Source organism: Protomyctophum parallelum (assembly GCF_964188405.1).
Source record: "Protomyctophum parallelum genome assembly, chromosome: 2".
In the NCBI taxonomy this organism is placed as follows: Eukaryota; Metazoa; Chordata; class Actinopteri; order Myctophiformes; family Myctophidae; genus Protomyctophum; species Protomyctophum parallelum.
In genome coordinates, this window is record NC_139699.1 from 17977585 (window position 1) to 17997374 (window position 19790).

The 19790-nt window shown below is 43.4% G+C and overlaps 1 protein-coding gene across 1 annotated transcript in view; it reads left to right on the forward strand.

Moving 5' to 3' along the window:
• LOC310876592 (ADP-ribosylation factor GTPase-activating protein 2-like) overlaps positions 1-18674 on the forward strand; it is a 33793-nt gene extending 15119 nt beyond the window's left edge. Inside the window, exons 8-18 of the mRNA XM_083790158.1 lie at positions 285-368; positions 979-1031; positions 2900-3033; positions 5389-5520; positions 8948-9076; positions 9678-9836; positions 10685-10814; positions 11279-11369; positions 13232-13347; positions 14885-17233; positions 17264-18674. Of these exons, the coding sequence (XP_083646284.1) occupies positions 285-368; positions 979-1031; positions 2900-3033; positions 5389-5520; positions 8948-9076; positions 9678-9836; positions 10685-10814; positions 11279-11369; positions 13232-13347; positions 14885-14905 (1049 nt within the window). The 3' untranslated portion in view covers positions 14906-17233; positions 17264-18674. The remainder of the gene's footprint in view (positions 1-284; positions 369-978; positions 1032-2899; positions 3034-5388; positions 5521-8947; positions 9077-9677; positions 9837-10684; positions 10815-11278; positions 11370-13231; positions 13348-14884; positions 17234-17263) is intronic.
• The last annotated feature ends 1116 nt before the right edge of the window (positions 18675-19790 follow it).

Sequence of the window (19790 nt, forward strand, 5' to 3'; positions counted from 1 at the left end):
AGACACTGACCCCGCTGCCACCCTTAGATCTCTATATATGGAGCTGACCTGACCTCCATACTGTGTGTTGATCTGACCACATCAAACCCTGTACACTCAAGACACACTCCATATATGGCCAGTACAGAATTTATTCCATGATACATCTGACCCTCCATGCCAAAGTGCCAGTGCTCGCCCAGCAGTCTGCTGTCACCCAGGCGGGCCTAAATCCTGAACAACATAAACATGTGTGCTGCTGCTGTTTTATTTTATTATTGATTTGTGGTGTATCCTGTCCGTAGAGGACTCCTGTCCTGTAGAGAAGGCCATGCTTTTGTCATCACATGAGACACGGACACCCACAGGTGATCAGAGATCACCCACAGGTGATCAGAGTGCTTAGTTAGGGCTGCGCTGTTCATGTTTTTGGGCTAATCAGTGTTTCCTCTAGCCAGAAGCTGATAGTGTGGGGGGAGCTTTCACATATGCACGCATATGCATGCAGCGCACGTGGATTTATTTTTTTATTTTTGTGGTTATTTGCCTTTTTTGGCCTCTTTGCGGTCGCCTACTAAAAACCATACAGTGGTGGCTGGTCATGATTGTGTGGTGGCTCATCATACAATCACAATGCACATTATAGGGGAAGCACTGGGCTAATGTTCCCCCAGAATACGGGTGCTAATGTTCCCCCCCAGAATATTCTGGGGTTCAAGTGGTTCCCATCTATTCCCGAGGTCTTGACATGACATCACTTATTTCACTTGCTTGGTTGGATGCATTTTTATTTTCTTGCACCCAATGCAACTAAAGATTGTCATTGGTCGCACCATAATTAACAGGCATGTCTGTGTGTGTGTGTGTGTGTGTGTGTGTGTGTGTGTGGATGTATCTACATTGTTTGCTGGTGTACCTATATGAAAAACACAGGCAAACCAACTACGACGTTGATCTAAATGGCTGCCTTTTAAGCTGTGTTTGTATTTTCTGTTCCAGATGTGAAACCCTCTCTTATTGGTAAGAAGAAGCCCATGGCTGCTAAAAAAGGGGTAAGTGATATTTACAGCATAACACCATGCTTGGACCCTATTGGATGATATTTACACTGCAACACCATGCTTGGACCCTATTGGATGATTTTTACACTGTAACACCATGCTTGGACTGTTATTGGATGATATTTACACTGTAACACCATGCTTGGTCCTTATTGGATGATATTTACACCGTAACACCATGCTTGGTCCTTATTGGATGATATTTACACCATAACACCATGCTTGGTCCTTATTGGATGATATTTACACCGTAACACCATGCTTGGACCGTATTGGATGATATTTACACTGTAACACCATGCTTGGACCCTATTGGATGATATTTACACCGTAACACCATGCTTGGTCCTTATTGGATGATATTTATACCGTAACACCATGCTTGGACTGTTATGGGATGATATTTATACCGTAACACCATGCTTGGACTGTATTGGACCCAATTGGATCCAATTTAGTCACAAGCTCTTGTAAATACTTTTCATTGGTCCAGTATTTTTAACACACTTTCAGCCTGCCTGGCACCCATATTGTTGTCATTAAAAAAACCAATTTAAAATCTATTTTGACATTGGTTAGATGCACTGGGAACCCATTGAGACCTGAGACCAGATTCTACAAATGTAATGTCTAAATCAGTTTTATAGACAGTTTTATAATTAAAAAAACCCTATGTTTCTATATCAGTGGTTCTCAAACTATTTCATTCATGTCAAGGACTCCAAACATTATATGTAATTGGCTGCTGGCTCCCATATGGAAATATGCCCAGTAGAAAAGATATGATATATGTTGTGAAATAATATATATTCAAAGATTTGCACGTTTTCATGATTTTTCAAAAATAGCAGATCTACAAGCTTGTATATCTAGGTTAAAATTGTGGTTAAAAGCTGAGGTGACACAGATGCGTTCCAGGTTTTAATGTCTTAACCCTTGGACTACCAATCCCAATTTTTTTGTTTGGGTAACAAATTGGCATATTTTTAATTCATCGTTTTAACATACAAGAAAGATCTGGTGGTTTGAACAGATGTTTTTTTTTTTTTTTTTTCCATTGCTAGTGTATTCTCTCGAATTGCCACCAGATGGCGGGAACGCACCATTATGCTGATTTTGGCCAAAATAGACGAATCTTCCTAAGTCACTTCCGGTTCAACGATCAACAACATCCTGTAGTATTTTGACCCTAGTCAATAGCTTGGCTGGTCCGGATTGCTAAGCTAATGCTATATTTTTCATAACTAAGTCAAATTAACCTCAAATCAACCCCAAAACATCGCAAAATATCAAATTCTTTACAGCGACGCACATAGAGACGGCGCGCGTGCACGATAGCGCACGATCACGCGGATTTCGGCCGTTTTTTGGTAAATTACATCCAACATTAGTGATATTAGCGAAAAAATATAAATTTTTGCTCTGTTGAACCCCCGATAACTGATATTGATTGTCATTCCGTTAATTCCGTTAACGGGAGGTTTGTATTTTTAGCAATAATCCGTTTTTTCCGTTAATTGTAGCCCAGGGGTTAAAAGAGTTTGAGAACCAGTGTTGTAATTGTTGTTCTGATCATCTCTATGTAATCCTGTGTGTTCCTCAGCTGGGTGCTAAGAAAGGCCTGGGTACGAAGGTGTTCTGATCATCGTTATGTGTGTGTTCCTCAGCTGGGTGCTAAGAAAGGCCTGGGTATGAAGGTGTTCTGATCATCGTTATGTGTGTGTTCCTCAGCTGGGTGCTAAGAAAGGCCCGGGTACGAAGGTGTTCTGATCATCGTTATGTGTGTGTTCCTCAGCTGGGTGCTAAGAAAGGCCTGGGTACGAAGGTGTTCTGATCATCGTTATGTGTGTGTTCCTCAGCTGGGTGCTAAGAAAGGCCTGGGTACGAAGGTGAGCAGTAAGAGCTTCAACGAGGTGGAGAAACAAGCGCAGCTGACCGAGAAGATGCGAGAAGAGCAGGCTGTAGAGGCCAAGAAACAGGCTGAGGAGTCCATGTGAGTGACGTCCGTACTTTAACATGTATTTAACCCATTTTGGGCGGGAACCCCTTTTGGTGTTAGCATTATGGTGTGCTTTAGCTATTGAAAAACACCAGATCTACAAGCTCATAGCTACAAGCTTGTAGATCTGCTATTTTTGAAAAAATCAACGACTCACATAGAAACATAGCTTTTTCAGAAAACTGTCAGGAAGTAGAAGACATTTTTAGAATCTGATCTCAGGTCAGAATGGGTTTAAAATGCTGCCCTGGCTGGGACACATGTTCAGTTCAGGATACCAGTTTCATCCAGACAGGAGAGAGGATAAACAAATGGGATACACGAGTGAAACTGAAAATTATGAAACAAAACTGTTGTGCAAACAAATGTGTTACTAGCCTAGTAGCCAAAAAAATGAACCCGGACATGTTGAGTACACCAACGTTTTATGTTTGCAAAAAAACACTCATTGGGCTTAATCAGACCAGTGTGTGTCCAGTGGAAACCTCGTATGAATCTGATCTTAGGTCAGAATTGGTTAATCAGACCAGTGTGTGTCCAGTGGAAACCTCGTATGAATCTGATCTCAGGTCAGAATGGGTTAATCAGACCAGTGTGTGTCCAGTGGAAACCTCGTATGAATCTGATCTCAGGTCAGAATGGGTTAAAACGGCCAATTTGTGATGACGGCATTGGCCGTTTTTAGCGTGTTTTCATCATTTTCAGCATCATGAAAACCCCCTAGTTTGACACATCACATGCTACATAAAGCATGATGACATTTTGAATATTTTGCCTTCTATAGGTTGGTAATGTACTATATTATGTAACATATTATGCCAATTATGAAAATTGCTCAAGTTAGCATCCGGCAGTTTCTCCATGCTGGGGACCCATACTAAACATTTATAACATCAGTTTCTACATGCTGGGGACCCATACTAAACATTTAATAACATCAGTTTCTACATGCTGGGGACCCATACTAAACATTTATAACATCAGTTTCTACATGCTGGGGACCCATACTAAACATTTATAACATCAGTTTCTACATGCTGGGGACCCATACTAAACATTTATAACATCAGTTTCTACATGCTGGGGACCCATACTAAACATTTATAACATCAGTTTCTACATGCTGGGGACCCATACTAAACATTTATAACATCAGTTTCTACATGCTGGGGACCCATACTAAACATTTATAACATCAGTTTCTCCATGCTGGGGACCCCTACTAAACATTTATAACATCAGTTTCTACATGCTGGGGACCCATACTAAACATTTATAACATCAGTTTCTACATGCTGGGGACCCATACTAAACAATTATAACATCAGTTTCTACATGCTGCGGACCCATACTAAACATTTATAACATCAGTTTCTCCATGCTGGGGACCCCTACTAAACATTTATAACATCAGTTTCTACATGCTGGGGACCCATACTAAACATTTATAACATCAGTTTCTACATGCTGCGGACCCATACTAAACATTTATAACATCAGTTTCTCCATGCTGGGGACCCCTACTAAACATTTATAACATCAGTTTCTACATGCTGGGGACCCATACTAAACATTTATAACATCAGTTTCTACATACTAAACATTTATAACATCAGTTTCTACATACTAAACATTTATAACATCATTTTCTACATACTAAACATTTATAACATAAAACGTTGGTGTACTCAACATGTGCGGGTTCACAACGGGGCTCTATGGGCTGGCTACTAGACTATACTGGGACACTGGAATCAAAGTTAATAAATGGGTTCTCTCTCCCCATTGGATTAAATTGACAACCCACCTGAAAAATCAAAAGAGTTGGAGAGACGGGGAGGACCGCTGTTGTGGAACAGCAAAGATTACTGTCACGATTTACATAGAGCTTCAATCAGACCAGTGTGTGTCCAGTGGAAACCTCATATGAATCTGATCTCAGGTCAGAATGGGTTAACCAGTTATGGTTTTAGCCTCGTAGCTAAACGGTTTTACATAGAGCTTTAACCAGTTCTGGTTTTAGCCTCGTAGCTAAACGGTTTAGTCAGTTCTAGTCTTTGTCATTTGGTTAGTTTTCAGTGAACTGTGTTTCAGTATGGCCTAGGGATGGGACGATAATCGTTATTGTTGTTTATTGTGATCCGTCATACACCAGGATGAATTTGTTGAGCTGCCAATTCAGTACCACAATCTATGCTTGATAGAACAGACCTGTAAAGAGCCTATTTGGTATTTATTTCACTCTACACAAATCCATACGCCAAAATGCTCTACAAGCTCAATGGCGGTGCTGGTGGGGTTTTCATCATATTTTGATGTAATGTAATGTTCATACGGTTCCATCCCCAGCGTGGCCTCCATGCGTCTGGCCTACAAGGAGCTGGAGATCGACAGAAAGATGGAGGACAAGAAGATCCAGAACATGGAGGGAAAGAAGAGGGAGCAGGCAGAGAGACTCGGCATGGGCTTCGGGAACAGGAGGTAACCCGGAGAATATAACAGATCTGAATGTGACTGTTAATAAGGCACTTGTTTGAACGGGTGAATCATTGAGCATCTAACCAGTAACATTATAAATGCTTTATGGTTTTTAATTCCTCGCATTTAATAGCTTGGAAATATCCCATCGATTTCATGACACATAGTCCCGTTTCCATTTCATACACATTATTCATTCGTTTGGTAAATGTTTGGAGTTGATACATGTGTTCAGATACCTATGCTGGGGGCGGAGTTGCTCCGCTCCGTTCGCGGGAGTCCGCAGCGGTACCAGCGTACCGCTGATACCAGCGTACCGCTGCCACTATAATCAATGGAATCCAGCTACACCACGCACTGTGCGGTGCGCAGGTTGTGCGTGAGCTCCCGAGTGTGAATTAAAGAAATGTACGCAAGTGCTCTACTTTTCCGCGTGTCCACAGGGGTTACGCAGCCTTTCTTTCGCCTCGCCTTCAGGGGGGGAAAAAAACCTCCCTGCGGGACGGACAAAGTGTCTGTGCAGCCCGTGGTACGGTCCCGTCCCGTCCCCAGTGTAGCAGTACGGTTCCGTCCCGTCCCGTCCCGTCCCCAGTGTAGCAGTACGGTTCCGTCCCGTCCCGTCCCGTCCCCAGTGTAGCAGTACGGTTCCGTCCCGTCCCGTCCTGTCCCCAGTGTAGCAGTACGGTTTGGTTCCGTCCCGTCCCGTCCCGTCCCCAGTGTAGCAGTACGGTTCCGTCCCGTCCCCAGTGTAGCTGTACGGTTCCGTCCCGTCCCGTCCCCAGTGTAGCAGTACGGTTCGGTTCCGTCCCGTCCCGTCCCCAGTGTAGCAGTACGGTTCGGTTCCGTCCCGTCCCGTCCCCAGTGTAGCAGTACGGTTCGGTTCCGTCCCGTCCCCAGTGTAGCAGTATGGTTCGGTTCCGTCCCGTCCCCAGTGTAGCAGTATGGTTCGGTTCCGTCCCGTCCCGTCCCCAGTGTAGCAGTACGGTTCCGTCCCGTCCCGTCCCCAGTGTAGCAGTATGGTTCGGTTCCGTCCCGTCCCCAGTGTAGCAGTACGGTTCGGTTCCGTCCCGTCCCTTCCCCAGTGTAGCAGTACGGTTCGGTTCCGTCCCGTCCCGTCCCCAGTGTAGCAGTACGGTTCGGTTCCGTCCCGTCCCGTCCCCAGTGTAGCAGTATGGTTCGGTTCCGTCCCGTCCCGTCCCGTCCCCAGTGTAGCAGTACGGTTCCGTCCCGTCCCGTCCCCAGTGTAGCAGTATGGTTCGGTTCCGTCCCGTCCCGTCCCCAGTGTAGCAGTATGGTTCGGTTCCGTCCCGTCCCGTCCCCAGTGTAGCAGTATGGTTCGGTTCCGTCCCGTCCCGTCCCGTCCCCAGTGTAGCTGTACGGTTCCGTCCCGTCCCCAGTGTAGCAGTATGGTTCGGTTCCGTCCCGTCCCGTCCCCAGTGTAGCAGTATGGTTCGGTTCCGTCCCGTCCCGTCCCCAGTGTAGCAGTATGGTTCGGTTCCGTCCCGTCCCGTCCCCAGTGTAGCAGTATGGTTCGGTTCCGTCCCGTCCCCAGTGTAGCAGTACGGTTCGGTTCCGTCCCGTCCCGTCCCGTCCCCAGTGTAGCAGTACGGTTTGGTTCCGTCCCGTCCCCAGTGTAGCAGTACGGTTTGGTTCCGTCCCGTCCCCAGTGTAGCAGTACGGTTCCGTCCCGTCCCGTCCCCAGTGTAGCAGTACGGTTCGGTTCCGTCCCGTCCCCAGTGTAGCAGTACGGTTCGGTCCCGTCCCCAGTGTAGCAGTACGGTTCGGTTCCGTCCCGTCCCCGGGGGAGGGTCCAGTGCAGCTGGAAGAAAACATTTGCGTAGACGAGCTGAGGAGCTGAAGTGAGATTTGAGTGGAACGTAGGCTCAAGATAAAGTGACGATCCCGAAGGTTACGGTTATCTCTGTGTTTTATAAATGTGTCTGTGTCTCAGTTCAGAAACCTGCCTATGAGTGACATCATCAATGGACATTCCAAGCCTTTCACTTCTTGGACAGTTGGCATGCTGTAATAGAAGCCATTGTTCTTGTATAAAAAATAAAATCTTATTTGAAACGACCAAAGGATAAATGGTTTGTCTCCCCGGGACCCAAACTAGTGAAAATAGCAGATCTACTGTAAGCTCACAACACGTCACATTGTGGCATGTTGTAGGTTATAGATCTGCTATTTTCACTACTACTTAAAAGCATTTATTGTCTCCACCAGGCCGAAGGCATAGGGGGAGAGTATGTTTTGCACTCCGTCCGTCCGTCCGTGTGTGTGTCCGTCCGTGTGTGTGTCCGTGAGCAGCTAATCACGGCCACCGTTAACCCGGTCCATGCCAAATTTTGCACACACACTCCCTGGATGCCAACGATGAACCTCTGCCCCAAACTTTCCAGAACGGCCTGTTATAGCGCCACCAGGAGGCCGCTTTGTGCAAAACAAGCAAAACAAGTACACCTACAGATTTTGTCCAAACATCGCGCAAATTGGTACACAGTCTCTCTAGAGCCATTCAACGAAACGGGTCTTTCAGATTTCTCAGACTCCATCCTGATTGGTTAAGATTGGCTTCCAAAGTTCACAGGAGTGCTCAGTTTCAAACAAAATGCTGCAAATCATGAACACATCGCGTGATTTCCGTGAAATTGTGCACGCACATTCCCACTAGGCCGATGAAGAAATGCCACATGAACAATTTCAACTCAGCCTCAAGGTGGTGCTATAACTGGCCGAAAAGTGTTTTTACCTCTACCTGCACGGATCTGTGGATAACTTTGTATGCCAACTCCCTAGTTTACTTTTGTTGCCCTTTTATCCAACCACCAGATGAAGGCAAGCTGCAATGTCCTACATTCCTATCCTGGTGGAGACCTGTGCCCAGAAGGGCACTTTTTCTAGTTTATTTTCAAATCGGTTCACTGCCATGGATGGAGAGAAGATGACTAAAAACTAAATGTAGGAAACATAACTAAAAAAATACATGGCATGGATGCACCTGGGACGTATCCTCAGTGATGTATCCTGAGGTCAACGGGGTTTCGGGTCTCTCAACATCACACCCCTCACTCAGGTGACCCAGCCGGGAGTGATCAAGTCCCGACTTACGTCCCAGTAGCTACCCTCAATCAGTCCCGCTAGGGAAAAACCAGGGGCACACAATCCGTTGGAACTACTCCAGAACTACTCTGCCAGGGCTGGGAGGTACACTTCTGGCACATGGAGGGACTAGGCTCTGTGGGTTGTCTCCTGTCCGGGCCCCTCCTACGTCTCACCAGGTCCACTCCTGCTCTCACCAGGAGTAGAGTGAGGACCTGTGCGTTGCACAACAAATAAAGGGATATTTACTCACGACTCACACCGTGTGTGTGAAACGGTGCTCCCTCACACGTCTACAGTAATATAAATGTGTGTGTTTGTGTTCCAGTGCTGTGTCCCACTCTGTGATGTCAGAGATGCAGATGATTGAACAGGAGACGCCCGTCAGTGCCAAGTCGTCTCCTCGCTCCAAACTGGACATGTTTGACGAGCCTGGATTCACCTCCGGACCTCCCAAGTACTGAAGCACTGCTTAACATCAAACCCATTTAGACCTGAGTTAAAAACATTCACTTTGAAAGAATATATATTCAAAGATTTGAGGCACATTTTAACGATTTTTCAAAAATAGCAGACCTACAAGCTCGTAGCGCGCCACTCGGTGGCGCGCTATGAGCTTGTAGATCTGCTATTTTTCAAAAGCTAAATTATAACATAATGTTTAAAACACCAAAAGAGGTTCCCGCCCAAAAGTCCTATTCTAAAAGGCCTTAACAGTTTTATGTTGCTATATATTGTTGCTGTACCTTCCATCTCCATATTTAACGCCAGCGTCACAAAAACATCAAAGGTAGCAGATCAACAGGCTCGAAACGCGGCACGATACGACTTGTTTTGAGCTTGTAGATCTGCTAAGTTTGAATCCTAAAAAGCTTTTCACATGAGGACATACAGTATGAGGTTCCCAAACGACAGAGACCATATGAAGCTAAAATGACACTTATAGATCTGCTATGTTCAAAGGAAATGTATTTTCAAGGCTGGGGGTCTGTCTGTCTGCAGCCTGATGCAGAATCCATTTCAGGGGTCTTTGACTTAAAGTAAGTTCTGGTGTGCAGGTACAAGGACAACCCGTTCACCGTGGGGGACGGCTTTGGGTCGGGATGGGACTCGGAGGGCAGCTCCGCCTCCTTCAGCACCTCCTGGGCCCTGGAGAAGGACCCGCCCAAAGAGGAGGTCACCATCTCCAGTATACAGCCAATCGGAGAGAGGTACACGTACGTGCACACACACACACACACACACACACACACACACACACACACACACACACACACTCACTATACTATACTATTACACGAGAGGGTGTGGGTTAACGTGATTATTGCCACGACAGTGATGCGGTCAGGAACGAGACAAAGTCGAGTTCCACAAGCATCACTGAAGTGGCAATAATCACGTTAAACCACACCCTCAAGTGTAATATTGCAATTCTACAACAGTTACCCTTAAAACTAAGAAAATCGCTTTTTTTAATGACAGATGTAGTCACTACGACCACAAATGTCCCAAGAAACTAGCTAGCCTAGCCACCGAGTTTGCTAGCGCTCTGGGAGAACAGAGCGGCTGAATTCTTTGTTTTGATTAGGTGGTGAATGGTGCTGTTTAAACCCACGGCTAGAAGGCTGTTTCAACCAACCAGATTGCTTCCTCGAAACGACCTGTTGTGGAATATACTATAATATCGCAATTGCTTTAGGTTTGTCGTTGAATAATTGTCAGTGACTGGCAGTAACCTTCCTTTTTTCTTTTTTTTTAATGGAACCAATGTAGTTACTAGTTACCGGTATACTTAATCACAGGCTCTTGTTAATTACTTTTAATATTTCTTCAAAAGTAGCGAAAAGGTCCAAACCTTTTAGTAACAGTTAGTTCCAAATAGCAGATTTACGGTGTGGACAGTTAGTCAGTCCTAAAGATCACATTCAGCTGCAGTATTACTAAGGGGTGTTTTTAACTGTGTGGACAGTTAGTCAGTCCTAAAGATTACATTCAGCTGCAGTATTACTAATAGATTACATTCAGCTGCAGTATTACTGACAGGTGTTTTATGGTTTTGATCCAGGCTTCCCAGCAGAAGGAAAGCTGAGGTGACGTCGCCCCCTGTGGCCGAGTCGAGCGAGGCCAGGCAGAAGTTCGCCAATGCCAAGGCCATCTCCTCCGACATGTTCTTCGGTCGAGAGAGCGTCGCTGAGGTGAGCAACCGCTTTGAAAAACAACTAACAAACTACTTTCATATTTCCTGGGATGTGCTCTGTTGCATATTTACGTTCCCTGCAGGCTATACGTACACACGGCGTTGTGTCATCAGGGGCGTCAATATAGCTGGTGGGTGTAGCTTGGGGTAAAGCTCAGAGGTATAAACACAGATCGCACAGATAAGCACAGATCCTTGTTGCCACAAGACAAGGAATGCTGTTTTAGAACATGAAACAAGCTAGAGTCCGATTGGAATGTTTTCCTTAACCGCTGGACATGATCCAACACAACACAATGACCTGATATATTCACCTGCTAAGAGACTTTTCTATAGATCTGACAATCAAACGCTTGAAAATGTATGGAAACAATTGACGATTATCCAAAAATGTATTGCTAAAAAAGACAATGCCTTCATAAAAAGGAAATGTTTGATGACACTGTTGCTTTCTCTGTACAGTATGACGCTAAGACGCGCCTGGAGGGGATGTCCAGCAGCACTTCCATCAGCTCTGCTGACCTGTTTGGAGACGGCACTGACCACGCCTCAGGTAGGTCACATTATCCTGTAGAACACTGACCACACCTCAGGTAGGTCACATTATCCTGTACAACACTGACCACACCTCAGGTAGGTCACATTATCCTGTACAACACTGACCACGCCTCAGGTAGGTCACATTATCCTGTACAACACTGACCACGCCTCAGGTAGGTCACATTATCCTGTACAACACTGACCGCGCCTCAGGTAGGTCACATTATCCTGTAGAACACTGACCACACCTCAGGTAGGTCACATTATCCTGTACAACACTGACCACGCCTCAGGTAGGTCACATTATCCTGTACAACACTGACCGCGCCTCAGGTAGGTCACATTATCCTGTACAACACTGACCACGCCTCAGGTAGGTCACATTATCCTGTACAACACTGACCACACCTCAGGTAGGTCACATTATCCTGTACAACACTGACCACACCTCAGGTAGGTCACATTATCCTGTAGAACACTGACCACACCTCAGGTAGGTCACATTATCCTGTAGAACACTGACCACACCTCAGGTAGGTCACATTATCCTGTACAACACTGACCACACCTCAGGTAGGTCACATTATCCTGTAGAACACTGACCACACCTCAGGTAGGTCACATTATCCTGTAGAACACTAACCACACCTCAGGTAGGTCACATTATCCTGTACAACACTGACCACGCCTCAGGTAGGTCACATTATCCTGTAGAACACTAACCACACCTCAGGTAGGTCACATTATCCTGTACAACACTGACCGCGCCTCAGGTAAGGTCACATTAGAACACCGCTTCCCATGGGACCCATTTTTATGGGTCCCCTTATTTATTTATTTTGTTTCCTACATTTAGTTTTTAATTATTATATCAAAACATTTCCAAAAAAGCAAACATTTTCACAAATTAAAAACAAATTCCATAAATTAAGTAGTAGTGAAAATAGCCGATCTACAAGCGCACAACGCGGCACAGAGAATTTAATAACATTGACTGGTTGAAGCGAACTGTCGAACAAAGGTTGAAAGACCAGTTTCTGCAAAAGTGACAAAGTGAACTCAATAGTATGACATCATGTGACATCTATGTTGAATACAAACAAGAGTTCAAACTAGAAAAATACCTTCTATGTGAAAACCCTAAGTATAGACAGGCTATTTGCAACCTTAGGCTAAACCACACAAGAATCCCAAAGGTCATCGGTAGATATAAAGGATTGGAAAGAAGTCAGAGGATTTGTAACCTATGTAATGAAGCCAGAATTGGAGATGAGTATCATGTTTTGTTGGAATGTAAGAATACTGGAATTATGAATTTCAGGCAAAAATACCTGACAATTAATTTTTTTACCCACCCTTCTATTTTTAAATTAATTACTAAAATCAGATTACTAAAATCTGAAAAACAAAAAGTATCTATAAATTGGGTGCTTTTCTGAAAAATGTTCTTCCACTGTACAAATAAGGAAAGCCTTCCGATATGTATATCGTGTAATCTGTAATGTATTGTATACTTCCGATTGTATACTTTTATGAATCTGTGCTCCAAACCATGTGATCATGGTCGTGAGTTAAATAAATGATGATGAGATAAATACATTTAACCCATTCTGAACGGGAACCCATTTTGGTGTTGGCATCATGTTATGCTTTAGCTATTAAAAAATAGCAGATCTACAAGCTCATAGCGCGCCACCGAGTGGCGTGCTATGAGCTTGTAGGTCTGCTATTTTTGAAGAAAATCGAAGAACGACTGACATTTTTTTAATCTGATCTCAGGTCAGAATGGGTTAATCAGACCAGTGTGTGTCCAGTGGAAACCTCGTATGAATCTGATCTCAGGTCAGAATGGGCTAATATCTTCTCTGGGTGCAGCAGGGTTCGACAGTGTGCTTCCAGCCGGTCCAGATATCGCTCAGTTCAAACAGGGAGTGAAGACGGTGGCCGGAAAGATGGCCGTGCTGGCCAACGGAGTCATGAATACCATCCAGGTAACGTCTCTAAATAGTATTTGATGAATCTCTGTCGGTCTTTTCTGAATCGTTTCCCACATGGAAATCTCAAAAGTCCACCCATTACATTCTGACATAACACTTTAGTTCCTATTTATCGGTATCACAATGGAAACACATTTTTCAAGGTATTAACAGTTTGACTCCATAAAACGCGTAATCCGCATTTTTATCAAATATTCTACGCTGCCGAGATTCATATGCTGAAGTATTTGGGCTTTTGATCCGTGAAAATCCGGCGAAAAATGTTCCGTCCGTTTGTTATGATAATCGGCACCAGCGGCCATGATGGTGAGGCACAAGATCCGCCTCTAGATCCGCCTCGGAGAGAGCGCTCTCTGCTCTGCACATTTTCACTTCGGAAATACCGCACCGGAGCGCACTCGCCTATTAGTTTGCATTGCACAGTGTGCTCAGTGCGCTAATTCCGAACGCGCCCTCTGTGTTGACAGTTTCGTTTGTGCAGTCATACTAGCCTCTGAGCCCACATGGCTTGATTGGCTTCACACCCTAACATGATAAAAGCAGAAGAGGTCATTGATTGGCTAACGTAGGGCCAGATTTCAGGGTAAGCCAATCAGAGACAGTCTACAGGGTGGGCGGGCTTACTGGCTGTGGTAAACGGTAACACATTCAGTCACAGACACATAAACCCTTGTAACGCATACACACTAGACACTACACAGACAGAAATCGCGGGTTGAACGAAAATTATAATACAGTACCACACGCTAAAATGGCAAATGCCGTGCGGATCATGACAGCGAGATCGGATGGTTTGTGGGTTGGAAATATCGATTTTAAATCGCCACAGTAGCATGTCACCAAGAGTCAACTTGACAAAATGATTGCTAGGTAGCCTATGTTGTTGAGGAAATGCTTCCCCTCTCAACGCCGGTGGAGTCTGTTCCTTGGTCAGATAAATACCAGTGAAAGCAGGGCCAATGTGCAGAAATACATTTTCCAAATACCTGAACATTATAAAATGGTCTCAAAAATGCATTTGATGAATTAGAATATCTCTATAAAGATGCCTGTCAAAATTCCTGAACATGTTTTATTGTTCCACTACATTTCATAATGTTAAGAGGGAGTTGTCTTTTCTATTACTGTGCGACAGAACAAAAAACCTTCTTTTAAATAGTTTTTTATATTATTATTATTTAAAGTAAAGTAAAGTAGTTACTTTCATAATTTAATGTAAAGTAAAGTCACAAATAACTTTTTTAGATAAGTAACGATAACTATAATTCCTTACTTTTTAAAAGTAACTTCCCCAACACTGATCATAACATGAAGGTCTCGTCTCCAGCTGCGCAGCAAAGACGGAGTTTCTTTTTAATTATTAAAATACGGCGAATTAAACACATAAAACAAAAGGCGGGAATGTCGTATTACGCGCGGTGGAACCCTGGATTAAACAATTAGCTGGCCGTCAAACTGTTAACCTATTCATTGCCAAGGACAACACATGGACTGAAATGTAATCAGATGAAATGTTTCATGTCGTTGACAGGATCGCTACGGCTCCTACTGACCAGTGACTCCCACCAACCCTCTGGGAAGAGAATACTAACACAGCCATCTCCATCTCCCTCTAGAGCCCCCTATTGTCCAGGAGGAACCGGCACCATTATGCCCGGTTTATACTTTGTCGCATGGCGCAACAAACAACCGATCTACAAGCCCACAAAGCGGCACATATGCGGTGAGCTTGTAGATCGGCTGTTTGCCGCGAGACAACGCTGTAACGATGAAGCATAAATAATTTACCGACGGGGGGGGGGGAGGAGATGGTCACAGACACGTTCAATGACAGTATTGTTTCTCAACAGACTTGACTTGGGAAACTGTTGGAAGTCTTTTCTTTTTCCAAAAGAGAGGATTTTGTTGTCATTTTCTTTTCATAAAAGTCTGTAGATTTCACAATATTCTAACAAGTCAATTCTATTTTATTCCTTAAACCAAGGTGTTTTATTTTTGTCATCAGATATATATCGTGCTTGATGTAACTTTTTGTTATATTATGCTGACTCAAAAAAGGAGCAGTATAATTATACGTTTTAATGGACCACACCCATTTCCAACTTACAATGATTATTTCTCCTCACCAGTGCTCAGTTTAAGATGCTCATTATACTCTGTTATTATATTATAATAATAATTATTATAATATATATTATTATATATAGTATTATTATACTCTGTGTCTCAGAGGAGGGCTGTGGACGGTTCAGGGCAAGTTAGGTCATTTCAAACAAGATGTCAAACTTCTTTTTAACATTTTTAGAAATCGATGCCAGAAAATTGGCTTCTATTTCATAACATGCTAAACTTTCCACAAAGAAAATGGCTTGAGAGTTCCTATTGGCTTTGGAATCTCATGACGTCATGTCACTGGTAGGCAGCCCAGTGAGCCCACCAAACAAGATGGCGTAATTAAGACAGAAATGGTGGCATCTTACATCACGCATTGGTGAGGAAGAATGGCTGGAGTGCTCATTTAACCATTCAGTGGTTTTGTGTCAATGGAATCCAGTGTTCAAAATGCACCGCTGCTAACTTAATAGTGCTGTTGCTGTTCAACTTGACTTTATGTTTCTATGCAGTACAGACTTGACCACTTAAGCCCCGGCGTCTGTATTGTTTCTATGCAGTACAGACTTGACCACTTAAGCCCCGGCGTCTGTAATGTGGGGAAAATAGCAGATCGGCACGCTCCCATTGTGAGCTTCCCCACGCACAATAACAGAAAAGACTTGGAATACGTATAAAGCAGTGGTTCTCAGTCAGTGTGGTCCTTGAGAGGGGGCACCAGGTGGTCCCCAGCAAAATGATGGAGAGTTGGTAACCATACGGACCCCTTATAGATAAGTATTGAGAGTCACACTTTTGTTAAACATCAGCATTACTTAATTTACAAGAAGTCTACACAGTTAGAGAATGTAATATAATTGTTATTTTGATCAACGTTTGCCTGTTGTCTCTCCTATAGTACCACATCAATACAGCATGGAATTTGTTTTGCGTCTGCGAGGCTAAATCAGATCAAGTGGTGGTCCGTGGCTCAAATGCTGAATAAATAATTGACCTTTTATATGAAAATCACTGGTATAGTGCCCTAAGGGACTCGGTCAACCATAACGTGGTTTAAGTGGTTAAGAAGCAGCAATAAGTGTCTTTGCATTAGAATTATGACTGAGTCTGCACATATGTGGATTTACATGATGCAACATGTCAACATCTGTTGAAAGGGAACTTAAATGTTATTTAAGGTGAATCTTACGCTTCTTTTGGGACTCAAGTATACATTATCGTTGCTGTCGGGTGGATTACCCAAACCTTTTCCTAAGGAAATTATTTTAAAAACAAATTAATAAATGTTGAATGTTCTAATCATCTAATGGATCCAATGTACTTCGTCCATAAAGCTTTTTGATTTATTTTCCAAAATATGGACAATTACTGTAGCTGCAAGCTCAATCTAAGCGTGTGAGCTTAGATGCGGCGTGTAGATTTTCACTACTTTTGCACGATGCTCTTGAACAACCCACATGGGCTATTCATCTCTGACAAAAACATCAAGTTAAAATATGGCGATAACACTTGGGTTTCTGCCCGACGGCGGTGGTATTTGAAGGCCGACAGAACACTTCCATCCTTCCTAAAAGAAAACGTGACGTTTCAGCATGACTGCATGAGCTCTTGGCGCGCACAAAGCGTCGGAAGGTGCGACGTCAGATTTACATGTCCTCACAATAGAACGATGCGCTTCAAGTCATGTCAAATGTCAGTCTCCCTTTAGCAGGCTAAAGCCAGCGTGCTTTCCGGTCTAGAGGGGTGGGCACGCATCCGGTCTAGAGGGGTGGGCACGCATGGAGCATCCGGTCTAGAGGGGTGGGGCACGCATGGAGCAAGCGGTTCACCGATCACAGAGCCAATGCGAACGGAAATAAAAGCCTGGGTACCGAGGCTAGTCTCCCTTTAATTCAAACGCATCAAACTTTGACATCTTTAATGGACCTCTGTTTTCTGACCGGAAAGGATTGGCAGTGAGATTTTATGTCATTTGTATATTCAGATTACAGTAAATCGGCCCACATTTACAATTTTACACTGATCTCTGTAAAGCAGTGGTTTTCAACTAGTAGTCCGGGGACCACCAGTGGTCCTTGAGGGGGTTCCAGGTGGTCCCCAGCTAAATGGAGAGTTGGTAACCAAATGGAACCTTCGAGATCTTTATCACTTGAGAGCGTAAGGCTCTCAAGAGTTACATTATTGTTAAAATGCATTACTTAAGTCTTCACAATTAGATAATTAAAAATAATTATTTTAATAATTTGCCATATCTCGCCTATGGTACCACATCAATACAGAATGGAATTGTGGATGAAATCGTATCCAAAGTCAACAAATTCTATGTTTTGACTAAATCTCATCAAATGGTGTTTTGTGGCTCAAATGCCTAATAAATAATAGACCTTGATATGAAAAAGGTTGAAAATCACTGCTGTAAATATGTATGTTTTGCTCCCCTAACCCCCGCTTAATGTAATCTTAGGAACTTTGGGATCTTGACAAATATTTTAATTTGTTTTCGTTCATAGACATATTTGGCCAAAGGACAGTTTGTTTGGTATGAGTAACATACTAGGACAGACGCTATAGCTGTTTTTTTCCCCCACAAGGATTCTCGTCTTGCACGCCAAACCTTTTGTCAGCTATTTATTTCCTGATTAAAGCCCTTTATTGAAAGTAGCAGTCACATTGTGAGCTTGTACGTCTGCTGTTTTGAGAATACATTAGCGTTAAGACTGGATAAATGTCAATGTAACCCAAAGAACAAGGGCATAACAACCTCTGCATGTCTATAAATGCTGTCCGACTGCACAATCACTGCAGTATAAAATGATGTATCCTGTCCATCTTACCCAGACAATGCTTATCCGTAGACGTTGAATTCAAGTTTCATAATGATGTAGTCCTACTGCATAGATGAGGATGGAGTGGGGACTGATTGAAAATGGCTGTCTCTGAAGGCAGACGCTCTGATAGGCTATCGTCTGTTGGGTGGAAACCTTGTATGTCCAAAGAAATGGTCCAATCATGTAGTTGGTCACAAGCTCTTGATACTTTTCATTGGTTCAATATTTATAAAACCCCCAGACACATCTAAATGTGGCAAAAATAGTTCACAACCGTTTGTTCCCGTTATGTTATTGAAGTTGAAATAATGGATATACAAGGTTTCTGCCAAACAGCGAGGTTATAGTCGAGTTCAGGGGTGGGCAACTTTGACGATGGCGAGGGCCAATATATTTCCACACTCACTCCAGAGGGGCCACAGTGCATATTACTGTCGTAGCAAAAATAGCTGATCTACAAGCTCAATGCGACACGTTTTGAGCTTGTAGATTAGCTATTTTTGCTATTTTTGAATTGGAATCCTGAAAAGTAACCTTTTTATTGAATTTCAAATGCATTTAGTCATAGTTATGTTAACTTTATGAAATGTTAACATACAAATGTTACATTTTAATACTAGTCATTTCATACCAGTCATGAAGTAATTAAAGCGGGTTTGGAATTGTAACAGCTGAAATCAATTATACTATATCAGTATTCTGATATTAACCTGCAGGCCGCATTAAGTGAAGGTGGAGGGCCGCATGTAGCCCCCGGTTGCCCACCCCTGGTCTAGTTGATGCAAAAGCAGACATGGATGTTTTAGTTTTTTTTACCAGCTGCTGGGTAACGGCTGCCTCGTCTCTAGGCAACCACACCTGACCTGTCAGCCATGGGATATAAGGCAGCAGCTGGTAATTAATTGATGTCATCAATTCTTGTTTCTATTGATTTAGCTCATTAAGCACTCTAGGGAGAATTTAATCATGGGACGGTAGATTGATGTAGTGCTTCTCAAAGTGAAAGACCATTAAGGTTCCCTTTGTAGTTATGAGGGTCCTTAAAGTGAGTTTGAGAACCACTGGATTAGGTTTGGTAACCTCGTGTTCAGCACTGCTGTACAGTGTCATCTGAAATAACATGGAATATACGCCATACCGGTAGCATGCTGAAATGAAGATTAACCCATTTAGACCTGAGAAATTCTAAAATATGTCTTTGAAATCTTGAGTTTTCTGAATTACCTCATGTTTCTGTACCTGTGGTGCTCAATATTTCATTTCAAGGACCCCAAAAATGATATGTAATTGGCCTCCGACCCCCATCTGAAAATATGTTGTTCCAGGAACCCCTCAGAAGCAAAGATTTGAGTTAAAAACGTTCGCTCTGAAAGAATTGCGCCACATTTTAACGATTCACAAATATATATATATTGCAGACGTACAAGCTATGAGCTTGTAGATCTGCTATTATTCAACAGCTAAAGCATAATGCTTAAAACACAAAGGTTTTAAATA